This window comes from Seriola aureovittata, chromosome 19 (genome assembly GCF_021018895.1).
Source record: "Seriola aureovittata isolate HTS-2021-v1 ecotype China chromosome 19, ASM2101889v1, whole genome shotgun sequence".
NCBI classification, from domain to species: domain Eukaryota; kingdom Metazoa; phylum Chordata; class Actinopteri; order Carangiformes; family Carangidae; genus Seriola; species Seriola aureovittata.
Window position 1 is genome coordinate 1,139,212 of NC_079382.1, and position 25,453 is coordinate 1,164,664.

The 25,453-nt window shown below is 42.1% G+C and overlaps 2 protein-coding genes and 1 long non-coding RNA gene across 3 annotated transcripts in view; 1 reads left to right on the plus strand and 2 right to left on the minus strand.

Annotated features, from left to right (window-relative positions):
- Positions 1-9,494, minus strand: part of LOC130187227 (5-hydroxytryptamine receptor 1E) — a 28,423-nt gene extending 18,929 nt beyond the window's left edge. Inside the window, exons 1-2 of the mRNA XM_056404650.1 lie at positions 9,210-9,494; positions 8,650-8,956 (exon numbers count right to left, since the gene is read on the minus strand). The gene's annotated coding sequence lies outside the window, so the exon portion shown is untranslated. The remainder of the gene's footprint in view (positions 1-8,649; positions 8,957-9,209) is intronic.
- LOC130187229 (uncharacterized) lies at positions 1,864-3,038 on the plus strand. The gene is made up of 2 exons (XR_008830417.1): positions 1,864-2,392; positions 2,549-3,038. It is a non-coding gene; the product is annotated as an uncharacterized LOC130187229 (long non-coding RNA).
- Positions 9,495-14,790: 5,296 nt separating the features above from the next.
- On the minus strand, positions 14,791-21,007 carry LOC130187872 (photoreceptor cilium actin regulator-like). Its single transcript, XM_056405807.1, has 2 exons — positions 17,890-21,007; positions 14,791-15,424 (listed from the first exon to the last, which is right to left on the minus strand). The coding sequence occupies exons 1-2, from the start codon at positions 20,571-20,573 to the stop codon at positions 15,355-15,357; spliced, it is 2,754 nt and encodes a 917-aa protein (XP_056261782.1). The 5' UTR covers positions 20,574-21,007; the 3' UTR covers positions 14,791-15,354.
- Between the last annotated feature and the right edge of the window lie 4,446 nt (positions 21,008-25,453).

Here is a 25,453-nt window from a genome sequence, read left to right on the forward strand (position 1 = left end):
GAAAAGTTGCAGCTCGTCATCAAACATCATCTCTGTACTCAGAGCTGTCTCCAGTGCTGGGAAGCCGCACCAAGAATTACTTGTGTTTTGTTCTTTTCTTTGCCGATGAATGTGGTTTCTTGTCAGAGCGGTCCTTTGGAATGGAGATAAAGATCGCTTTCCAGGAGCTTCAGCCATTTCTGCGTCTCTGTGATGCTTGTCGGAAGCTGTAGTGTAACTCCAAGCTCTGGAGGAAACTCTTCTTCTTCATGGGACTGAGGGCAGACTAGACGCTACACTGACTAACACAGCTTCCACAAAGTGGTATTACAACACGGGGCAGCACCTTGGTGTATTGCTGTTATAATGGTTCAGTGTTTCACACAGTTAGTCTCTGTTTGTGATCAGTTGATTACATATAGTCACTGAGCAGTGAGCCTAGTCCTACTCAGTGAGCTCAGTCCTGACAGGCAGCAGCTCTGTGTGAATCAATGCTCTGGTCACAGCTCTACAGAGAAGTCACTGCACAAATCACAATGTTAGAAATCTTTTATGTTACATTATGAGAAGTGTAAAGAAATCTTCTGTTTATTATGAAACTGGATGAAAAAAGTGAGACTATGAATGATGATGATGGAATGGAAACACTGTGGCACACCCTCACCCTCATTTTAAGACCAACACACCAAAGCCCTTATTTACTAAAGGTTTGCGTGGCACATGCTGCCCATTTAGTACGTTTGCCTTAATGAATATGCAAATGGGGCATTTCTGCCCCAGTGTCCAAAATACTGGGAGGAGAAAATGAAAATAGGTTAATTTAGCACATGCATTGCAATTTACCAAAAAAGTATATACGTAGGGAAAGTATATACAGTAAATACATTTGAAAGGAAGGTGCTAATCAGCTCAGCTGCTGTTATTGCGGTGAGGAGTAGACATAAGCACAATGAAAGATTACGTAAAGAACGAGTTTTTCTCACTCGTATTAACATTTTTGGAATGACAGAAAGAAAAATAATTCAGACCTATCGCCTATCCAGCAATGCCATTTTGGAGCTGTTGGATGAACTAAGGGCTGATTATCGAGCCAGTCACAAGGAGGAGTCACGCAATACCTGCCATGCCAAAATTTCTTGCATCTGTGCATTTCCTCACGTCTGGGTCATTCCAGCGTACTGTAGCTGTTTCTGCTGCAGGTATCAGGTGTATGTCCCAAGTCCTTAATGCTATGTTACGCAGGATGGGCAGGTGTCATGGTCTGATGAGGCAGGGGTGAGGGGGAGAGACTCAGATGCAGAGGAGGAACCAGTGTGAAAGAACTTATTCAAACAAAAAACCAAAGTCCATGCAGATGCCGATGCAGATGCAGCAAAAAAACCAAACCTCATAACCAACAATGATCCCACAAAGACAACACAGAGCAAGGGCTTTTTAAAGGAACGGAACTGATTAGCGATGGAGAACAGGTGGGGAAGCAGACACAGGTGGGGCACATCAGGGATGATTAACCAAAGGAAGCAAAACTAGAACTCAGACACTGGGGCGACACGACTATCAAAATAAAACAGGAAGTGCATGGGGAAACAGAGCACAAGACAGGGAAGACTACTCTAGACACTAGAAATACCCAAACCAGAAATACTCAAAACCCAAAACAGAAACCCAAAACACAGAAAACTAAATCATCAAGAAAGTCCAAAAAAAGTCCAAAAAACCAAAACCCTGACGCCTCCAGGCTGAGACCATGACAGCAGGTACATAAAGGACTGTACTGTGTGCAACCTGTTCCCCCCTCAAACACTGAGCATGTGTACAGGAATCGCAAGCACACATACTCATTAAATGTGCAGGTTGTTTGTGACTCCAAAGGTGTCATAACAAACGTGGCCAAATATATTGGGTCAGTACCTACACGATTCCTTTATTCTGAGGAAGTGTTATTGTTGTCGATTATATAATTAATACTTTGTAAAATCAGTCCTTTCATAAAAAAAAAAAAAACAAGAGCATGTACTATGTCATATTAGTTCATATTTTTTATGTTTTTAAGGTGATAGTGCTTACCCCCCCTACACCTCCTCCTCCTGACTCCTGTGCTCAACCCGACCACTCCAGGAGAGAATTGATACAATGTGGCCCATATACGCACGAGGAATATTGTGGAGCCGGTTTCGTTGTTTGGACTGCATTGGAGGAGACCACTGACCAGCCCAGAAAAAGTGGCCCACATTGTAGTTGTCTGCTGTATGTTGCACAACATTGCCAAACATCATGTGTTGGAGCGTGATGCCATAGAAATGAAGGAGGAGAATGACCACGGGCCACGTGTGGGGCAACAACCCCAACCTTATGGCGAGATTGCAGACACGCATCACTCTGATTCAAAGTCATTTCTCATGAGCTGTTTGGGGTATGCATTTATTTTTTATTTTCATTCAATAATCTTCTTTAATGCAGAACATTCACAGCCACCGTAGCCTAAAGAAAATTAAAGATGACATTTCTTATGTCTTCCTATTTCCCTGTTTTTGCCAACATTACATTTTTAACTGGGGTTTTTCTTTAGTGCAGGCTGCTCCTCTCCTCCCTCTCCAGTCCCCAGCTGCTCAGCTCTGGGACCGCTGGGATTGAGAGACCTCACTACTGCCTGTACCCCATCTTCCATCCCTCTCGCCAGGGCAGCGCTGACCAGCTGCTGAGTGTCCCGCCTGAGCGCTCGTGCCATACAGGACCCAGCTCGCACCTCCTGCGCAATGGATAACAATCCATCCTCAAGGGCTGCAGACTGATCTTTTTTATTCTTCCTGCAGCAACTCCTGATCAGTGTCCTGATAAACAGCGCTCTTGAGACTCTGTAGGTTTGTCTGTTGATTTGGGCTGATTTGAGGACTGGGGGGTGGGGATGGCCGAACTTCTGGATTCTCCCGATAAAAAAAGGACAAATATTTAGTTTGAAGGTTAAATTGTAAGGACAACTATATTCGGCAAAAGACTGCTGTGGGAGGCACATTCATTTTTTGATTTGGTAGATAATATTAAATAAATTATAAGTTACTTATTGTGCACCTTACTTGTTCTGCAGTTGGCTCTCGGGTGTCATATCGTGGTATCCCAGTTACCTGCATCGCAGAGGGGCATCCCTTCCTCGCCCCTTTACCTGTCTTATTTTCTGAGGTTTTATTATAAGACCATTTTTTTCTTTTGTTCTCCGCCCTATATCTTGACATTTTCTCTTAACTTCATCTCTTCTTCTTGTTTTACCAACTGCATTTACTTTCTCACAGATACTCTCCCATATAGCATTTCTTTTGGTAATATTTAGATTTCTTTGCTGCAGCTCAACATTATGTTTATTTGCCTCTTCCACTTATACCTCTAACTCCATCCGATTGAGTTTCATTTTGCATTTGCGGCCATCCTGCTTTCCGTCCAAACTCTCTATGGTGGAAACCATTAAAACACACAAAACCATCATTTCAATACTGCTGTTTGCACCTGTCGTCACCTACGCAATTATTCTAAGTTGATCACCCTCAAAACGTACACCAACCAAACGTGCAATATGTTACAATGAACACGCAATTTAGTAAATCACGCTCCAAGAGTATTTGCTATTCAAACAACGTGGGCGCTGGACGGGAAAATGACAACTGTGTCAGTCTGAAACTAACAAAGACACTTGTGTTGTGCTTTGCGCCAGGTGTGACTAAGTTAACAGAGCCCTTTATGTGAACTTTGACTGGATCTAACCTACTCTAAATAATATTTTCATTTTAACAATTGATGAAATGACCAGAGAGAATTATCACCGACTTTTCAGTTCTTCTCACCTCTTTGGAGCTTTCAGCTTATTTGACCTTGTTGTTTTGGTTTTGCAGCCTCTTCTCTCATCAACCCTGTCTTATAAACCCTCTGTACACCGCCTCAACAGCAAACAGCCGACACACACAGCTGCAGACGAGCTGCTAAAAGACTCAAAGCAGAAAGGAGAGTGATGTTGGTTTGATGTTTGTCAGCTGACCATAAACACAAAACCAGAGTAATATTAATGTTTGTCTGTCTGCTACAGGTGCAACTGTTTTCCAACAAGTCATAAGGTGTGTTAGTGTTAGATGTGTTTATAACAGCCGTTTCACTACTGTAACATTACAGTGACACTAATACATGAAGCCGGGATAATTTAGACACAAATCTTTAATGATTCAATATCTATGGAATATTAGATTGAAAATATTATTATTACAAGAGAGTGGACATTTCTGTTGTAGGTTAAAAGCAACACAATCTGTTCTATTTGCTGTGAAACCTTCTGTGAAGCTGAGTGTAGTTTTCTCATGGTGGGTCCTGGTTGATCTTTGGGCTTCCAGCAGAGGCTAATATCACTCTTTGTCACTCAGACACTGACTGACAGTTGCCTTCAGGATGTAATTCTCACTGTGATGGACGGGTCGGCGCTCAGAACTCTCTCAGCACAGACAGCTGGCAAGGCCAAAATAAATCCACCTATCATTTTTAGTGAAGCAAGAACATCTATATTTTCATTTTAGCTTCAAGTTAATCCGTGTTTTCTCTTACAGTCAGTCGGTCAGTCAAACACTGAGGGAGGTTTTCTGAAAATTCGTTTTTTACTTTGATTTGTACATTTCTGTTTTGAACAGAGAGACAGAAAGAGTGTGACAGTGAAATGTTTAATTACTACTCTTTCTGCCTCTAAGTGTCTCTCAATCAAAACAATAACAAAAGACGGCGTTGGGTGACGTCATGAAAGCTTGTTTCTCTGATAACTTCAGATCCAGACGTCCGACGACTAAAATCCTTCATCTGGTTCAAATATAGAGCTGAAAACCTCCAAGAGCCATACAAGACCATTCAGAACCATCCGCTAAATTCACTGTTTTTGTCCCTGACAGGGGCATAAAGGTGAGCCATGAGAAGGTGCGGAGCAAGAAGAGCAAGAAGAAGGTAAAAAAGAAGCCAACACCAGTGAATCTGCATGTCTGCACACTCTCTCTCACACACACACACACACACACACACACACACACACACACACACACACACACACGAAGCGAACAGCAGTGCAGAGAGACTGCACAGAAGCAGGTGAGGTAAAGATAACTGAAGATTACTGGAGCTGACACAACTAATACTGAACTTTACTAAGGAAGTGCAATAAAAAGTAAAAGGACAATATGAGATACTTTCATCTGTTCTGTCCGCTGTCTCCCGGTGTCTTTACACAACATCACGCTGGTTAAGCTACGAGTGAAGTGTGATGAAAAGCTGAAGGAAAGCTGTCTGTGTGTAAGTCTAACTAATTATCTCAGTTCACCACGAATCTTAAAATGTGGCAGATTGTTGGAAATTGAGCAACTGGCAGAGACAAACCAGAACAATCGATTCACATCCTGTTGTGAATGTATTCTTTTTAAAAAGAGCCAGCAATAGTGTGAGCTGGATCAATACGTGTATGAATAAAGTAAAGATAAAATCAGCTGGTTAGTGTTTCACCAGTGTTATTTTGTGCTTATTATTTTTTATGGCGCACAGTGAGATCAGTCACACACATGTGAAGGATCGCTTCATGTGTAAGTGTCTGTTCATTGGTCGACAGAGCTTGTTAATGTCTTTAGTATAAAGTCATGAAGTCGTCTGTGCTGCCTGAGAATTTACACTGAAGAAGTGTTTGAGAAAATGTTTATGGACTTATTGATCATTGATCATGCCACAGTGTCATTTAGATTTTCTGGAAGAAAATTAATTGTTTAGATTAATCAACTATTCAATAAAATAGTCCACAGATTGATTGATAGAAAAATAGTTGTTAGGGGCAGCACTAATGTCCAGTCCACCTGTGCTCTGGTCTGGTCTCTTTCTTTGTCTGAGGCCTTTTTAGATGAAAACCTGGTTTCTTCTTCAGTGGAGGAAATTCTGAAGGTCACTCTCACCTGAACGCTGGCCTGCACTGAGCCATCTCACCTGTGGGCGGATGTGACACAGGATATTCCCATGTGAAACTAGCTGTTTATATTGTAACCATGACAACAAAGATCGTCTAATGTTGAGGAAGTACTTACTTTAACCTAAATCACCATCTTTTCCTAAACCTAACCAAGCCATGACCGCTATTATAGTAACCATAGCAACTAAGGTAGGTACGACGCTGCCGCATCTCTGCTAATAAAATGGTTGGAAGTATTTCTTTGCAAACAACCTGGATTTAATGTGCACTTTCGACACCACGGTTTTTTTCATCCAACTCATGGAAAATACGTTAAAACACACACTTTTCAAATACTGTGACATTACTGAAACAATGGGCCAGTGCTTTAATAGAATATATCTCCTACATTAGCTGAGGAATAACCGCTGCAAGGTAAAACACACAGAAAACTATAGGACCATGTCAAAGTCATACTCACTCTTGTCATGCAAGGGCCACTGGGAATATTACATCATTACCACTGACAGTGAACTTGACAGTAGAAAATTAGACATGATGTGTTTTGTTGGCATTCAGTATCTCTTACTGATTTAGACTTTTATGAGTGACATCACTTTCTCTCACAGGTCAACGCTTATCATCATCATCATCATCATCATCATCATCAAGACATCCTCAAAGAATTAACAATAAAAGCACCGAAGGCATTTACTTTACAATGTATTGATTCTTGCTAGTGGTGATGTCACTGTTTTCTGAATCAAATGGCTTTTCAGCAGCAAAACTCTGCCACACTACTGATCAACAGATCAGTAGATTAATATATCAGTAGTGTGGCAGCGTCCACACGTGGACATATGTCATCATCTACCTCCTTCCCCTCGGCAATATCTTCCGCAAATTTAACATTGACTTCCACTGTTACGCTGATGACACCCAGCTCTACCTCTCCACTAAACCCTCATCCACTCTCCCGCCCACCTCCCTAACTGATTGCATCACTGAAATAAAAACCTGGTTCACTCTAAACTTCCTTAAATTAAACAGTAACAAAACCGAGGTTCTCCTCATTGGCACCAAATCTACTTTATCCAAAACCAACAGTTTTTCTCTCACTATTGATAACTCCTCCGTTTCAGCCTCCCCCCTGGTTAAGAGTCTGGGTGTCATCCTTGACAGCACACTATCCTTTCAATCCCACATCAGTAACATTACCCGGTCTGCCTACTTCCACCTACGAAACATTAATCGCCTCCGCCCCTCCCTTACCCCCCACACTGCCGCCATCCTTGTCCACAGCCTCGTCACTTCCCGTCTGGATTACTGTAACTCTCTCCTCTTCAGCCTCCCTCTTAAATCCCTCCATAAACTTCAATTGGTCCAGAACACAGCTGCCCGTATCATTACTCGTACCCCCTCCATCCACCACATCACTCCTGTCCTCCAACAGCTCCACTGGCTTCCGGTTCAGTTCCGTATTCATTTCAAAGTCCTTCTATTAACATTTAAGGCCATCCACAACCTCGCCCCCCCATATCTGTCCGACCTCCTCCATGTTCCCACTCCCTCCCGCTCCTTCAGATCATCTTCCTCCACACACCTGTCTGTCCCCTCCGCCCGTCTCACCCCCATGGGGAGTAGAGCATTCAGCCGCTCTGCTCCCCGTCTCTGGAACCTACTACCAGCCCAACTCAGAAATATCGATTCATTCCCCCATTTCAAATCACAACTCAAAACACATCTGTTTAAAACTGCCTTTTCCATCTGATGCCAATTGCTCTGTCACTTTTGTTTTGTTTTTATTTTGATATTTCATTTTTATTGTTGCTTCTTCTTAATGTGCTTTTAATCTCTTTAATTTGTGTAACTCTGCACGGTGTCCTTGAGAGCCAAGAAAGGCGCCTTTAAATAAAATGTATTATCCATCACACACCGGATCTTGGGCTGATGCCTACGACAAGGGAACAATGGAACACACATCTGCGCGTGCTCACACACACATACAAACACACACAAACAATGATTCAGTGCACCCACTTGTGCTGATACAAAGTAAGTGATGTGCTATCTTCACATAAAAACTGGTTCTGTTCCAGTTTGACCCCTCACAAACATTCAGAACTTGCTGGAGCGTTTTCCTCTTTGTGAGCTGCTCTCAGTCTGTAACATGTGTCCTGCAGGTCGATGGGCGGCGGGGTTGGGAATGGCTCTATGGGCTTGGACCCTGTTAATACCTGCCTGGAGGGTGAGTTTAAGTTATTATTTATTTAAAAAAAATGCTCATGACAGGTTACCACAGCCTAAAAGTGTTACCTTTGCTAATGTCCGACAAAAAGTCCAGCAGTGCCCACCATAGTTTCATAGTCATTTTGATTGATTCTGACTCATCAGCTCAATACCTTGTGACTGCAGTATTAGACTACTTGTAGGTTAGAGGCTATTTATGAAACTATGATCTGGTACTTCATGATGTTTTTCTATGTCCTGTTCCATTACAATAAGGTGTAAGATGAATTACCTTCTGGAAAACAGTTGCATGGTTTTCATAAAACAAAGACTATGAGCTGACTGAGGATGAGTCAGTGAAGCGCAGCTGCTGGATGGACTGACAGCATCAGGCTGCAGCAGGCAGCAAGCAGGCAGCAAGCAGGCAGCAAGCAGACAGCAGCTCCACCGTCTCCACCCATCCACTTACACCACAGTTCTAAGTTTACTTCACTTACCATTGATGTTTTGTAGCAAGCCTCCGTTCCTCATCTCCAACAGTCCTGCGTGTTTTCAGTATGTGTTCTGTCTGTTTTCTCTCGTCACGTGATGCATAAACTCTCAGAAAAATAAACTCTTGCTGCCCACGTGTTAGCGCGCGGAACAAGTCACCAGTAACCATCCGTGTGCAGAGAGCGGACAGGTGAACTTCCGATCCAGGTTCCTTCATCGCTCTGCGGCTGCTGCTCCCTCTCCGAGCACGGTAGACACGCGCTGCTACTGCTGCTGCCTTCGCGTCCTGTCGGAAATACTGACACTGTTCTCCTGCGCACATAAGTGATTTGACTGGTTAACACCCTGCAGCAAACATTTTTTAATACTTGAACTGTCAGAGGTTACAGACTGTGTGTTTAAATACCACTGGCCCATTTCTGACTGAACTAAATAAGCTAGAGTAGTGATATAATTCACTGTTTAAACAGTGTTCATCCTTTGCTGACAGGACACTTAAAAATCGGCGCATAAAGGAGTAACGACCCCAGCACATATCATTCATCATTTCAACTTTTCAACTTACATGAACATGTGGCTCCTATGATTTATTCATCTGCTGCCTTTTTTTCCTCTTTGCTCTCTTTCTCTGTTGAGAGTTGAGGCTAATTAGCCCGAGGTGGCTTTTCGCAGCAAATGTCCTTGATAAAGATTTCATGAGCTTTCCCAGCTTCCCGTGGGCTTCACAGCTGCTCCACAATCAGCTCTTACCTCAGGCATGTCCCTCAGTCCTCTGCTCTCCCAACACAGGTAAACACACCAAGGTGGAGACATAACTGCAGTTTCTGCATCAGATGTTGCTTCATTTTAATTTACATTTTTATTGATAACGATAATGAGACAAAGCCTGTTTAACAAAAACACAAAGCGAGATTACACGGGCATGGAGAGACACGATGATCAGAGACACAGACTGTGCGTCACTCCTCATGTCAACACCGCAGGAAGCAGGTGAATGACTTTTATTTTTCCCGCTTTGCCAGTGGAGGGCGCTATAACACAGCAGCCATCGTGACTGAACAGCCGAAAGTGAATGATACAATTTACAGAATGTGACATTTGCAGTTTGACGACAAATTTTAGCTCAGCTTGAGCTCAGACCTTCCTCTGTGGATTTAAAGTGGGCGCTCTCTTCAGCCACAGTTTTGAATTGGGGAACACTTCTCCCAGAGAAGTGATAAGAAGTGGGATTTCCTGATCCTGCAAACTCTCACTTCACCGAAAGGAAATCCCACTGCGCGCGCTCCCTCTGCTCCGGAGGCGCGTCTGTGCGCCTCTGTGCGCCTCTGTGCGCCTCTGTGCGCCTCTGTGCGCCTCTGTGCGCGTCTGTGCGCCTCTGTGCGCCTCTGTGAGCCTCTGTGAGCCTCTGTGCGCCTCTGTGCGCCTCTGCACAGCAGCTCTGGAAGTCACACTGACCCAGAGCAAACCGAGCTCTCTCCAACCCCGGAGAAACACTGCTGGTGCTGTAAGGACACCAGGGCATCTTGGCACACTTTTTTACTTTCACCTCAATGTCTTGCTTGTAGTAGCCTCCAGTCACTCATTATGAATATTAAACTTAACAATGAATTCCTGTGCACAAATGAACAATCTTTAGATTTTTACTCCTTTAATATAGAGTTTTAAATGGCTACGTACAGAATGTGCTTTTGTCCTTCCTTCCTTCTTTGTTTTCTTCCTTCTGTTTGAAAATTCCTACAAAAAGATATTTTATGATTCTATATATATTTTTCTAATTAAAGGCTTATCATGCATCCTCATATTGTGCCACTGTTTAACAATATCTGCCAAAACATCTATTTCTTTGTATTCTTATAGAGCCTCTTAACCAATAATATCAGGTGAACAAGGTGTGTCTTTAGAGCCAACAGCAGACAGCAACAGGAACAACCTGAGTGACATGTGTGCTATTGCTGACAAAGGTCCAGGACTTTGGCTTACAGGTGTGATGTGTAAGATCTGGCCAGAATTTTAGTTTAAAATTGAACACTATCAATAGTATGTGAAGGAGCCACAGTGATGATGTCATGACCAAGACCTCCATTGTATTTCAGAGATATCTACTGAAATGAGCATGCTAACCAACTAGCTGCGTCCCGGGCCGTGTTGTAATACCACTTTATGACACTAGATGCTGACGAGCATCACAGAAACGCACAAATGTCTGAAGTGGCTAGAGAGCGATCTTTATCTCCATTCAGAAGAACCGCTCCGACAAGAAACCACGTTCATCGGCAAAGAAAAGAAGAAAACACGAGTAATTCTTGGTGTGGCTTCCCAGCACTGGAGACAGCTCTGAGTAAAGAGATGAGGTTTGATGTCGAGCTGCAACTTTTCTGTTAGACTGGTGGGTAACATCTAATGTTGGTCTGTAGTGAAAAGTATCATTAGTGCAAATGACAAACTGACAAACACTTCAAGTGGCATAAATGTATGATGTTGACGTTTTAGTGATGTAGTAGAATTCAGCCTGTTCCTGCTGCTGTTGTCCCGATAGATGCGTCAGTAACTTTTTTACAAGTAAGACAAAGAGACTGTTTGATCCAGAACCAGCATGTTCATGATCCACTGCCTAATACTGTATTTATTTTAGCATATTTATATCTATCCTTACTATTTATTATACACACACAACAGACCTAACATGTTTGAATATAAAGAACTTGTATGATTTAAACTAATTGTCCGATCACATGTTTGTCTGTATCAGGACCAGAAGTCCAGTCCAGTCTCCTCAGTGATGACCAGCACCTGCCTTTTCTTCTGCGTCTGGCCTCATCAATCAACAACCACATTACAGTAACACCTTGGAGTATTAACCCTGCACAGAACACATATTGTCTGTACTGTGATCTTTTGCACATTCTGCTCAGCAGGAGTTTTGTCAACACTTTTGTACATAGTTTCTTTCATAGTTTTATTTTTGAATATGTGTATCTATCTATTTTATCTCTTTGACTGTTGCAGTATTTTACCTTTTTATTGTTATTTCCTGTTAATATGTTTATTGTATACTGCACCAAACACCAAGCCAAATCTCTTGTAAGTAAAAACCTACCTGGCAATAAATTTTAACTATCAACAATAAATGCACATATAAATTATAAATTATAAAAGGAACATTGGGGAAAACGACAAAACAATGTTTTGATTGAGAGACCCCTAGAGGAAACAGTTACAGACTGTGCATTTAAGGGGGACGGAGCCGCATTTGGAAACATTAGAGTTAAGTCAACCTGAACCTCCTCCAAGCTGAACCACCACACAGGGTGTCTTTTTCAATCCTCTGATACAACCCATAGGAGTGTCTCCTGAAATGAAGCACCAATATGGCCGCAGGTGTAACGGACCTGCTACAGATAATGTGCAAGTTACACACACTTTGATCCAGGTAATTAGATAAAGAGGGCTGTTCCCCGTTTTTAAAACATAATATTATTAAACAGTTTCACTTATAGATGTGTGTTTCCTTCACAATCTATCTGTGTATATAAATGCAACAGTTGTGATGTTTGTCCATACACTTGATGGAGTTTGAGCAGTCTGAAACATCCTTAAGTAAAAACAGTAGTAAGAGAGATTTTTCATTTTGATTCTAATCGTCAAACTGGTCATCCTGATTTCTAGAAGAAATGATGGTTTAGTAAAACTCAGAAACATTTTGCTTTCAGTCTCAGTTTGTTGTTGCTGTCTGTTAATTTTCAGGTTATAACTTTTATTTCACAGGGTTGTACAGGTTGAACAGGATCTCCTGGACACGTTTCCCGGCAAAAGTGTCATTAAATTGAAAGTGTGGCTTTCTTTTGTTGAACCTGCTGGATCACTCACATGACTGGAGTTAGCAGGTGATAATAGTCCCAGTTAGCCGCCAATGCTTCAACAATTAAGGGGTTGATGGATGTGTAAAAAACATATGTTAATCACAGCTGATATCTTCCTGCCCTTTGGCTAACAGCATTTCTCAAGGGTTATTCTGGTTCCCTTGAATAAGTCGTCATGGCAACAAAATTGAGATATGTATTCATACAAACAAGTGGACATGTGTTTCTATAAACAGTGATCAGAGTGTATATTAATGATCAAATATGCATTAAGATACACAACCAGGTAGACATAAGATGAGGACTTAAACACTCAGAAGTGCAAGTTGGAAGAAAACAGTTACAGTCAGTAAGACTTCTAACCAAACTTTTAAATTGGCCTCAGTCTCTTCTGAAAGTTATTCCACACAAGTGGGGGATATTGTAATAGAACCTATTATACTTCTCATAGATTACATTAAATATACATAATGCCTCTCAAAAACTGTCAGAGATGTAAATTTACTTCACATGCTTTGGAATTGTTGAAAGAATTTTGGAAATACATCGCTAGAATAACCTCAGACACCTTAAAAACAAAATCTCATTAGACCTTAGGACCTGGATCTTTGGAGACATACAAGAGCTTAATGTGGACTACAGTAAAAAAATACTTCATATTGCTGCGGGTACAGCCCTAAACCCCCGATTGCCATCCATACACGGTCCAGACCTGAACCAGGTTCATACCCAGTCTGTTAGAAATCAAGTCTCTAAGTCTAGAGACAATGAGCTGCAGCTGTAAACACCCCCTAATAGAACCTGTTTGATCCAGAGAATCCAACTCAGTGACGAGGCAATCTGCTGACCAGTGGTGGAAATATGATCAGTCAGTCAGTCAGTCAGTCAGTCAGTCAGTCAGTCTGGGACGTTCCATATTATAGGGCTAGACCTACTGTTGCGGTCCAGCTTACAATCATTGAGAATTTTAGGGGAATCAACTTTTCATTACCTTAAAATGTGCAAGTTTTATTCATTGTGTGTAATTTTAATGTTCAGACTTCAGAACTTATAAACATGAGTGTATTTTTCTCCAAATGTTTTGACTTGAAATGATGAGTTGTCGTATAGCTCAGTTGGTTGAGCATCCGCCCCATGTGCAGAGCCTAAGGTCCTCGCTGCAGTAAAAGATGTGCGTAAACCTAACTTTAGCTGAAGTTCTCTTGAAATTGTCAATTGAAATAATATGGAATTGTTTGTTTGATGAAAAAAAGTTGATTTTGTTGAATGGATGATGTAATATTTGATGATGTCATATTTCTTTTAACTCAGAGCATCAAATGTAGCAAATTATCATCAGTTAAACAACGTGTATAAGTTCACTTTTTGAGCTGAAACAAAACTCATCTTCAACTTGACTCTACTCACTGTTTTAAAGCAGCAACTGAAGGTTGCCCTGAAGTTGAACCACATGAATTATTTTTACAGTGATTAACAATCTGGTGACGACTGGAAGGAATGAGATTTTTCTAACTCTTTGTTTTTGTAATATTCATTTGGATAAACACTTTCTACTTCATCATATCGGCTCTCCATAGAATCCAGGATATAATTCAAAATCGTCCTCCTCAACTACAAATTTCTAAGTCTAGAATGGCAAACAGAGCCTTCAGCTATCAGGCTCCTCTCCTGTGGAACCAGCTCCCAGGCTTAATCCAGGAGGCAGACCTCCGCTCTCTCACTTCTGTCTTTCTATCACTCTACTTCATGTCATTAACTTTGTGTCTTCTCTCTGCTGCTGTCATTTTTACACCATTATTACACCTGGAAGTATCTCTAAGCATCATTTCTCCCCTCTCAACCCAAGTGGTTGAGAGGCTTAAATTTTCTGTGGCCACATACATCATCCCTTAGTGCTCAGAGGAATAATATACAAATCAAATACATGGCTCCTACACGCGTGATTTTGATTTGCTTTAGTGTTGCAAAAATGCAACACTGGGCTTAAATGGGTGTCACTTATTCACACAAAAGGCCCCTTCACTGTATATATACTGTACGCACACACACACACACACACACACACACACACACACACACACACACACATACATAAATAAGCAATTCAAATGAGGATAAGATCGACCAGATAAAGAGCCCTAGGACATCAACTACAATTACCTCCAAATGTCTCCGCCAAACTGGTCAAGTTGCAGGAAATAGTGTCACAACATAATAGACCCTGAAAGATTCCTGGAAACTTAAAAGTTTTTTAGAAAATGATAGAACTGGCTTTGGGTGGATTTTTCTCTTTTATTGCGACACAATCCAGGTAGAAAACATGTTAACACAGATACGAAGCTATTACAAACCATCCAAAGACAAAATAAAGAAAAAAAAGTTAAAATGAATAATTATTTAACTGAAAGGCGTACACTTCAATTTTGGTTATAGCAGCCAATAGAACGTCCAAATCCCAAGCTCTTAGCCTCGACAGTGAACTAAATGGACATTTAGGGTTGCCAATGGTTGCCATAGCAACATTTTTACATGTATATTTAACTTTGGACAAATTCAATGTAGATTATAGATTTTACATTCAGTATAGATTAAATATGCCTCTAAAACTGAAAGACAGATAATAATAATGCCTTCAGAAGTCAATCAGAGAAAAATGTTCAGGCCTTAATAACCACTTGAATTAATATAAAACATCTAAAACCCACTTTTGGAATAAGACTTGTTTGTTAGGACAGGAGAGAAAAGAGAAAGGGGCTAAACTTGAGAATCCTGCTAATCCATAATCCCTTTCTCCATTCTCTTCCCACATGATGTTTCACTTTAGAAACCCTGGCCAATCACGTCTGGGTTCTAGGCCGTTGTGTCAGCAGTGCTTGGATCCGACTGGGTGTTTTCTCCCGTCATCAGAGGGCTTCCCGGCCTATAGGAAAGCAAGACAGGAGGGGAAGAGGAGAGTTAGTGGATGAGTGGATTATGTGTGGTAGCAGGCTGAGGAGCTCATTTAACCTTAGGGGAGGAGAGTGGGCTAGGAGAGCTAATCCAATCTGGATTAGGCCAGGTGGCCTCTCCTAGTGGCAGGAGGTGAGCTGCTAACATAAAACTGGGCACTGTGGCTGTAGCTTTGAATTAGAGTAAAACAGTTTGAAAAGGCTTTTATTGTGGCGGTCTAAACACTATGTGATAAATGACTAGTGACTGAAAGTGATAAGTGACTCAATCCCCATGGTTAATCTGTTCAGAAGTAAAGAGCTCCAAGGATTTACTTTTAAACTATATTATAAATAAAAGAAGTCGCTGAGATAAAACAGAAACCCGGACCTTTCTCTACCGCACTGGGCTGAACCCTATTGCCTCCAAATCTCCTTTAAGCAGAGAGCAGAGTATTTATGGCAGCATCATTCTGTACTCAGAACCTCAGAGACCAACCAGGTCTCCTGCCAGTCTCTGGAGGGAAGTCCTGGTCTCTGGTGTTCTGTTCATCACTAGGTTTGATTAGGGAATATGAACAACATGAGGACAATATGAGCTTATACAAAAATTACATATATGGTCCCTATATCAAGACTGATGTTGCCATATAAGTCACCTATATTATTTTCATATGTACACATCATCCCCTGGATATATAAATATATATAAAATACCCATAGTAAAATATAACATAACATATATTCAAAATATATATATATATGATGATTTTTAATATCAACATATAGTGACAGGCTTTGGGATGGATTTACACATGTCTACAATGTAAGCATACATACATAAACATACATATTTGTATGGGATAGACATGTCATCATAGATTTATGTCAGTATATGAAATTGTTCCCATTTTTAATAGGTTTAACATGTAATTTTCACATACATGCTTTTGTTTCATATGTTCATATATGTCATAAAGGTTTGATATGTATATATATTACATCTGCGTATGGGAAATAAAACCCCTAGGTCAAAAATCTGAGAAAAGTAACCCTGATGATGTCACAGTGATGTCATCAGGCTCATCAACACTTTGGGGTTTTTTTAAAGAGAAGGCATGCATTACCAGCTGGGTTGTGAAGTGGAGAGAAAGGGAGGGTCTAATGAAAGATACTGTAAAGTTGCATTATGGTGAGTGTAGGATCCAGAAAGTTATCCAGATTTAAGTCAGGATAACTTTCTTTTTTTAAATCTGTCTCTCGTAAGTTCCTGTCCCAACTTTATGGAGATATAGTTAATAGTTAATATCTTAGTTGATATTGCACCTGAATTTGATAAAAACTCAGTGTTCAGCTAATTGCTACATGGTAAACATGGGACTCTTGGGTCCCCTGGAGTATCAGGGCCTCTCCATCTTTCAATGGTTTTCCCTTTTCCTCTTGTCTGCAGCCCAGTGTTTATTTGACCCATTCAAGCTTTTCGGATCCTCCCATTTATTAGTATTTTTATCTTTTGTTCTGTACATTACACACACACTGTACATGCTTATTTAGGCTAATGATTTTTTATCTATTTTATCTATCTATTTTTTCTGTCCTTATTTGTTCTGTATCACACTTGAAAAATATACAGTATGAGGACATACTGTACATACATACAGGCACATTGACATATCCCTCGAACTCAAAACGATATAAAAACACAATTATTTATTAGGTGTTTCTACCTCCAGCTCCAACTCTATCCTCCTATCACGTGCAGAGTTTTATACTGTGTCTCATCCCTCCTTCAGTTCTGAGGATTTACTTGTTTTACCTGTTTGTACAAGTATAATAAAGAATGTTGCACATGTTGCAGAGCATAAAACATTAGATTTATAAAAAATATGTAATTTGAAGAAAAAGATTACAGTTGTGGGTTATTGAAAAATTGATGTACAGATGAAGGATGACTTGTGCTGCTAGGCATCAGGTAGGTAAACCAGCTGGTGTCATGTGTTTTGTGTCTGCTGGGAATGCAGATGGCCGGACATGATGATGTCATTCACTTAAACAGTGAGACTGGCAGCAGATAGAGTCAAAAGCCATCTGTGAGGATTCAAAGTAAACAACCACCAAAAGGTCATACTAACCTTAGTGAGCGCTTTAAATACATTAATGACACCCTGGTGACAAGGATCAATGTTTGTTTTCATTCAACAACTCCAATTCAAATTCTGTCAGTGTTTTATAGAGCAACACACCTTTAGCTTCACGGAAGCCTTAGAGTAAAATACATTTTTTGTATTAAGATGAAATAATATAATAATAAAATAACAGAAGCAATAATAAATTAGTTATCTGACGCTCAAAGCTCAAGTAAAAACTTGACGAGTCGGTTTTTACTTGGAAAGTTGGGGGACAAAGCAGCAACAGAGACCAGCGAGGTTTACCTGGACCCACTGCTTTGTGAGATTACCTGTATGTTGTAGAGACCGGCTCACTTCCCTTGGCCTGAGCAGAAGCTGAGCTGCCATCTTTGGAAAATTCGGAATGGGAAGTCAAACCGGGTCTCTGCTCTGACTGGGTGCGACGGGTAGAGTTGTCTGTCCCTCTTGAGGGCAGCCTGCCTCTGGAGACCTCTCCCCACGGTCTTCCAGAGGAGAGGCTGGTCTGAGAGTGGTGTGACTCGTTTCGACAGAAGACTGAACGGGCGTCTTTGAAGGACACAGATGGCACAATCTCCTCAGTGTTGTTATCTGTGGCACGTGTTACAGTTCTTGGAGAACTTGGACGAGATGAGGGCTTAGAGGTGGACTGAGGTCTGAACACAGGAGGGCTTGGAAATCTGTGGCGCACGGAGGGGCAAGACGGGGGTAAGCGGACTCTAGAGACGGGTGGTGCTGTCACAGGCGGGGTGCAAGAGGACATCTCACCTTCACAAAAGTCAATGCTTTCACACCTCTGGCCTGTTCTGGCTTGAAGGGTTGAAGGCCCTTGGCCACTCAGGTCTGCATTAGTTCTCTTGTCAAGAGATTCTGCTGCATTGCGCAGGTGAATGATCTTGCGTGCCTGCTGGTAGAGACAGTTAGCCTTCTCCAGGTCTGGATCCACATCAGTTTCTGGTTGCTGCTCTGCATCTTGTGCCCCCATAACAGCATCCTGCCTGACAGGACGGGCAGATGAGATACTGTTGGATTTTGGCCTCATGCTGGCTCGGTTTGGCAGCACCTCTACATTCTGCACAGATGTCCTCAGGCGCTGGGAGACTCCAGTTCTTTGGTTTATCATTGGGAGACTCCGAGCCGAATCTTCCTCATGACCCGGTAATCCCTCAGTTCTCTGGAAGGAGTTGTCCATCAGAACCTCTGGGGGTGGAGGTGGTAGGTTGTCTACGTCGAGGTCGTCCCTGCCGTCAGGCCAGCTGTTGTTGTTGTTGTTGCCATTGACGACTAAACCCCCCTCATTCCCATTTACTGTGTCAGATACCAGACTTTTCCTGGGCCTCCTGATATGAGGTGGAATATTAGCAAGACTCTGCCCTGGTCTACCATCGACCCCATGGCTAAAGGTATTTATTAGCCTTCTGACAGAGGGGCGCCTGGGTGGTTGGGGTGCTAACATTGGTAAGCTACAAGGTGATTGATTTGTTCTCATGGGGCCTCTTTGTGCACCTGCTGATCCACTTAATGAATGCCGTCTTAGTCCAGCTCTATACAGATTATAATGAGGCCCCACTAACGCTCTGTTTCCTCGGATTTCAGCCATCTTTTTCATTTGCTGATTCAAGTCTCTCTGGCTCTTCTGAAGCTCCATCACTATGTTCACACATCTGGAGGAGGAGGAGTGTTCGGGCTTGTTCGCGGTGATGGCGGTCAGGGGACGTTTAACTGCAGGCTGCCGGTCCTGTTTGTAACTTTCATGCATGTAGAGAAGAGGTTGACTGGGATCTGGTGGGGAAGAGTTTGACCTCTTTCTTCCAGGCCTATCACCATCATCATCCTCATACTCTTCTTCATCATCATCATCATCGTCCTCCTCCTCGTCCTCTTCATCATCTTCGTTATGACCCACAAGGCTTGGTAAATTACGAATGTTGACTCCAGACCCACAACTTCCAGATCCAGAACTCCCGCGGTGGCGGCGGTGCCTCTCAGACCCCGTCAGACTTTCATTCTCTCCCCCAATACCGCTGTCTTCACTGTGCAGCGCCGAATCCTCGGGGTTAGACTTCCTCATGGCAGCTCCCTCCACCTGTGCCAGCACAAGAGCCAGCCTCTGCTCTGCCGCCTGCTTGGCCTGCAGCTTCTCAACCAGCAGTTTAGAGAGGGAAGAAAAATATTCCACAGCCTCCTCCAGTGTGGTGTCGCCCAGCGCCTGAACCGAGCCTCCCACAAGCCTCATTTTCTCTGTCGAATGCTGGAGCAGTCGCTGCAGAAGATCTGGGGGTGGATCCGGGCAGTTGGCCGTGTCAGTGTTGTTGCTAAGTTTAGCTAGCATAACAGCTGGGCCCATCATCCCAGAAGGCAAGGCCATGTAGTCCCCGTGCTCCTTCATCATCAGCTCCCCCTCCTCAGCCATCTCCTCCAGAGCCTGGTTGATCTCCTCAAAGCGCAACACCAAAGCAGACATCATGGGCTGGAGGGACAACTGCGTCTGGGCAGACTGGTCCAGGAGGCCCAGCAGGGTTTCATATTTGGAGATATTAGGGTTCAGAAAGGCATAGGCTGCCTGGTGAGCCCTCACCATGTGTGGAGGGAGGTCAACCTTTGTCTGAATGATAGAGGACTTCCTCAGCTTCTCAGCAGACCTCTTCTTGCCTTTATTTTTCTTTCTTTTCTCTGTCTTTTTGATTTTCTCTGTCTGTACGACCTCGCTGACTGTTTCTTGGGGGACCACATTCTCCCCTGTTTCTGGAACGCCCTCTGTATTTTGGGCAGCTGTGTCGCAGGCCAGCTGAGACCATTCAGTATCTTTAGCAGGATTTTCTTCAGTGGGTAGTGGAAGTTCATTCTCTTTCTCATCGGTGTCCAAACATTTGTTCACCTCCTGTACAGGTCTAGAATCAACGTTGTGCTGTGATGGTTCAGCCAGCAGAGCCTTGTGAAGTCCTGGGCCTTCTGGCTTTGAAAAGAACTTTCCTTTGGATGGAGAACAGCCCATTTTTTAATTTAACGTCACTCAAGGAAAATGTAAAAGTTCTCTTTCTTTAAAGAAAAGCGAGTCAGGAGAAAAAGCGAACACCAAAGTGTAAATCCATAAGTAATCTCTGTAGTCGGAGCGTAGGTCCTCTAGAATTCTCCGTCCAGCATCATGTGTTAGTTTCTTCAGTCATTTCAAGGCTCCTCCTCAGAGTTTAGTGGTGAAATGGAGCAGGAACGACACCTGCAACTCGTGGAGTGAGCCGACTGCCAGGGCTTGCACTGCTGAGGAGATGAGAGGATAAGACAGATTGAGGGGCGGGGGGGGTTCTTCCCTCTCTCTTCTTTACCACACACAGATGGTCATGTAAAGTGCATTACACACACACACACACACACACACACACACGCATTTACATATAAGACTTTAAGCTCATCAGGTTAATCAGAGCCGAGTTTGTCAGGTGGTGTTTTTAGCCTCATCCACCGTGCTGTTGCTAACGTTTACATGCAACTGTTTGGTAGATAAACAACTCTGAAGTCATCAGGTTCTACTCAGCTTAGTTAACATTCGCCTGGGACGTCAACTAACAAATACACATCTTTGGCTATTAAATCCTGATCATATTATAATTTTTTCTTCTAAGCATATCCACACACACACACACACACACACACACACACACACACACACACACACACACACCCTTAACCCTCAAATAACATTTTAAACTTCTGGGTTCCAGCATTTTGTTTGCCCTGAGGAACCACAGACTTCACAAGTATAGTGGGCTCCCAGTTTTCAGACCCCATGAATATAGTAAAGCGATCTCTGAATCTGGGGATCCTAAGGTTGAGGTTTGTGACTAGGGGTGACCAGGTGTTCGCTATTTGAACCCCAACACTCTGGAGCTCTTTCCTGACTCAAATCCGACGCTGTGACTCATTAACTTCCTTAAAATCTCTTCTGAAAACGTCTCAGTTTTATTATTCCTCTGCCCCAGCAACAGTCAGAACTGGAGCCATATTGTTTTCAGGTTGTCTGTCTGTCCCTTTCTCATGGACACGATATCTCAGTAACAACTAGATAGAACTTCTTCAAATTTGGCACAAACATTCACTAGGGCTCAAGGACGAACTGATTAGATTTTGGTGGTTAAAGGTCAAAAGTCAAGGTCAGTGTGACCGCACAAAACACTTTTTAGGCATTATTCAAGACTTTACACAGCAATTATGACAAAATTTCACACAAATGGATCATATTGTGTATGACTCTGGATAAACAGGGATGTAACCTGAAACTAGTCTGAGTGGAGGAGGCAGACAACCACCAGGAGGTGATGCTAGTTTCATTTTATTTTTTCCCTAATTACTGTTTTTACATATTTTATTAACTCTCCTCACTTACTGTCAGATCCTTTTGCATAATGTTGATTTGAGATGTTTTTTTTAATTTATGCTTATTTCATTTTATTATTTATTTATTAATATCTATTATCTTATTTCTATACTTACCCTAACCATAACCACTACCTGCCCAAGATCAACCACTAATCCAAAAATCAGCTTTTCCCAACACACACACAAATGCATGCATGCACGCACACACACACACACACACACACACACACACACACACACACACACACACACACACACACACACACACACACACACACACACACACACACACACACACACACACACACACACACAAGATCTCTGAGATAATGGAGATTGGATCTGTATTAAGATAGTGTTCTGTTCTCAGCATGAGATCAGGCTTCACTGATACTCTGTCATGTAACAGTGACAGTTTGACCTAAATACAGCAGCAGGAATTCACCTGGACCAAATACAATCATCAACACATCTTTTCAAAATGTGACTAATCTTATCTTGATCATGTAAAAAAAACAAGTTCCTCATCTGGCACTTACCCAGGCCCTTTAAACTGCACCAGCACCTGAACACATGGTTTGAATGATAACATCACGGCTTAGACAACATTGATTATATGTGAGTTTCCTGTTAGTTGACTGAGGTGGTTTACAGTAAATGAAACATTTGCTTCCTCTTTATCAATGGTTAATAAACATGTACGAATGCTTTATAAATCTGTTATAAGCAAAGAACAGAACAACTTTTTCCATGTTGTGAAAACGGTGTCTGACTGCTGAATAAGGTTTTGTCCAGATGCAGCTTGTTTCCAGAGGAACATATAAATGACATGTTGCCCTTGAACAAGAGACTTTTGGAATCTGCAGGTATGCCAGGTGTGAATACATGTAACCAGGGTATAACAATAATACCTGTTGAACTTCATATACTGTAGCCCTGCTGGTCATAGAACCCCCACACTGTGGAACAGTCTACCTACTGAGACCAGACAGGCTACATCTGTAGTGTCTTTAATCAGAAAGCTTTTATGAATGTTTGATATGTTGTCTTTTATTTTCCCATGATACGGACAATTTATATTTTCATGTAACTTACTTCTTTTTTTATACAAATATACATATATATATATATATATACATAGATATCTTATGTGTGTATTAATGACAAGTCATTAATAAATAAGTAATTAAACACAAATAGTCTAGAAATATTTAAATCTGCCTAAAATACTAAAAATGAAGACCATAAGATATCGTATCATATTGTAACGTACACTCTCCATTTGTTGCTAAAACAACCAAATTCCAGAAAGTAATACCCAGGACGTGACCTCAGTGGACCTATAGACTTGATATGACGAACAAACTTTCACCCAAAAACTAATTTCAGACAGCGAATGCAAGTGTGTGAACGTGTGGCGCCTGTGGGGAATACGCGCAGACTCATCCACTCCCCTGTGGATTAACTGAGTATATAAAAAAAAACTGCACTCTCAGAAAGAGGGTAATCACAGCATCCCAGAATCCCAGAATCCCAGAAAGCCTGACCGGGCTACCTGTAATCCCTGCCCCCTGCGCCCAGGTGTATCACAGTAACACAAACAACACAGCAGAAGGAGCTTAGGCAGCTGGAGGTCTGCCCTCTGCTCAATGTGCTGCCTGTTAGTCTGGTTTAGTGGTTTAACAGTGAAGACTATGTTACTTTATATATATAGATACCACTGTATATGTATATAATATTATTATTACATGGACTGAGGACCAGAGTTTGTGAGGCTACAGAGCTGTGTGTCTGAGCATCTGGTCTGTAACATCAGAGTGGAGTACAGGGTCCTACTTGTGCAGGTTGTATAGTAGCAACTCCATCAAAGAAAAGCTGTAATGATAAAAGTAAAGATTTCCCAGCTGATCTAGAGGATGGAAATCAGGACCAATCCAGGCATTTCTTGTTTAACAAGTTTGAAGTCAGAGTTTTGCTCCTGGAATGTCAACAAAATACAGCAGCTGCCACTTTCAGTAAATGATCCTGAAGGTGAGACATCAGACAGATCATCTGGTTTTATATAACACGGGATGACTTATCTATCTATATAGATAGATAGATAGATAGATAGACTAAGTAACTGAGTTAAAATACAATAAAATACAGTGAAATACAAAGACAAAAGACTAAAATACACAGGATTCTCAATAAAACCGAAAGTGGGGTTGTATGAGTCTGTTGCTGAGTTTTATGGAGGGGATGGGGGACACTGTCCATGATTTTCAGCAGCTCTGTCCTCAGCCCCCTCCTCCAGTGAGACCAGCCTCAAACTAACAACAGACTTGGACTTCTTAATGAGTTTCTTCAGTCTGTTGGCATCCTTTGCTTCTATGACTGCACTGCAGCACACCACAGCAAAGACCAACACACTGATAAAACATGCCGAGCATCTCGTTGCGGACAGTGAAGGACCTCAGTCTCCTCAGGTTGGTGGACCACTCCAGCTTGTCATCCGGTGTCATGACACTTACAGGGCTTAACGTTGTCAACGTTAGTCCCACTGATGCCGCCCGGAGAGGGTGGGGACTTGTTCCACCACAATCTATTTTGTCTGAGCAACATTCAGCTGCAGGTGATTCTCCCCACACCACACACCCCACAATGGCAGTGTCATCAGAGAACTTCTGTCGATTGTTGTGCTTGAAGTCTGATGTGTAGGTGGTGAAAAGGAAGGGAGATAGCGCAGCACCCTGGGGGGCCTGATGTTACAGACCAGATGCTCAGACACACAACTCTGGTCCTCAGTCCATGTAATAATAACATTATATACATATACAGTGGTATCAATACAGTAGATTAGGCTTATTTAAGAGGAGCTACACACTGTTTGTTTGTATCTAATTTCACCTGCTAATGAACCACTACTAATACATATAAGAACAGAGGAGGCTGGTTGAGGCTGTGTGTTGTGGGTCAGCTGGTCATCCTGCTCACATTGCATGAATGCAGCATAACTAACATCGTTACCTGCACCATTTTGTCAGATCTGTGTCCAAGCTATTGTTTTCTGATTTTTTTATGGACTAGAATTAACCAACCGAGCCACCACACCAGCTGTCAGCTGCTGCAGCATTTTACTGACTGGTGAATGAAGCACACGTCTTGTGTATTTTACTCTTTTACTCTCGTGGACTTATGTGTACTAGATTAATTATGTGTTGTACTCACTATAAGAACTTTGTGTTGATCTGGCACTGGTGATACGTCCTGTCACGAAGCACAGTTCTACTACACATGTAAATCCCACTTCAACTGAAAAGTTAATTGGAAACTTTTAGTTTAGTGCAGTACAGTAACATGAAAGTTATAAGTACACCTGACACAAAATGACCTGTCATATGACCCTTGTCTGACTGGAAATTTATATCAGTTCAACATAAAAAAAAAATCATATCAACCTCACAAGGGATGAGTGCGTCAAGGGAACATGAAGTTTTTATGTCATTCTGAGGGTTTACA

Coding starts and splice junctions, on each gene's coding strand:
- LOC130187872 (XM_056405807.1), bottom strand. CDS start 20,573: ATGGGCTGTTCTCCATCCAAAGGAAAGTTCTTTTCAAAGCCAGAAGGC. Junction 15,425..17,889: donor CCGGTCTCTACAACATACAG/GTAATCTCACAA, acceptor GCTTTCCTATAG/GCCGGGAAGCCCTCTGATGA.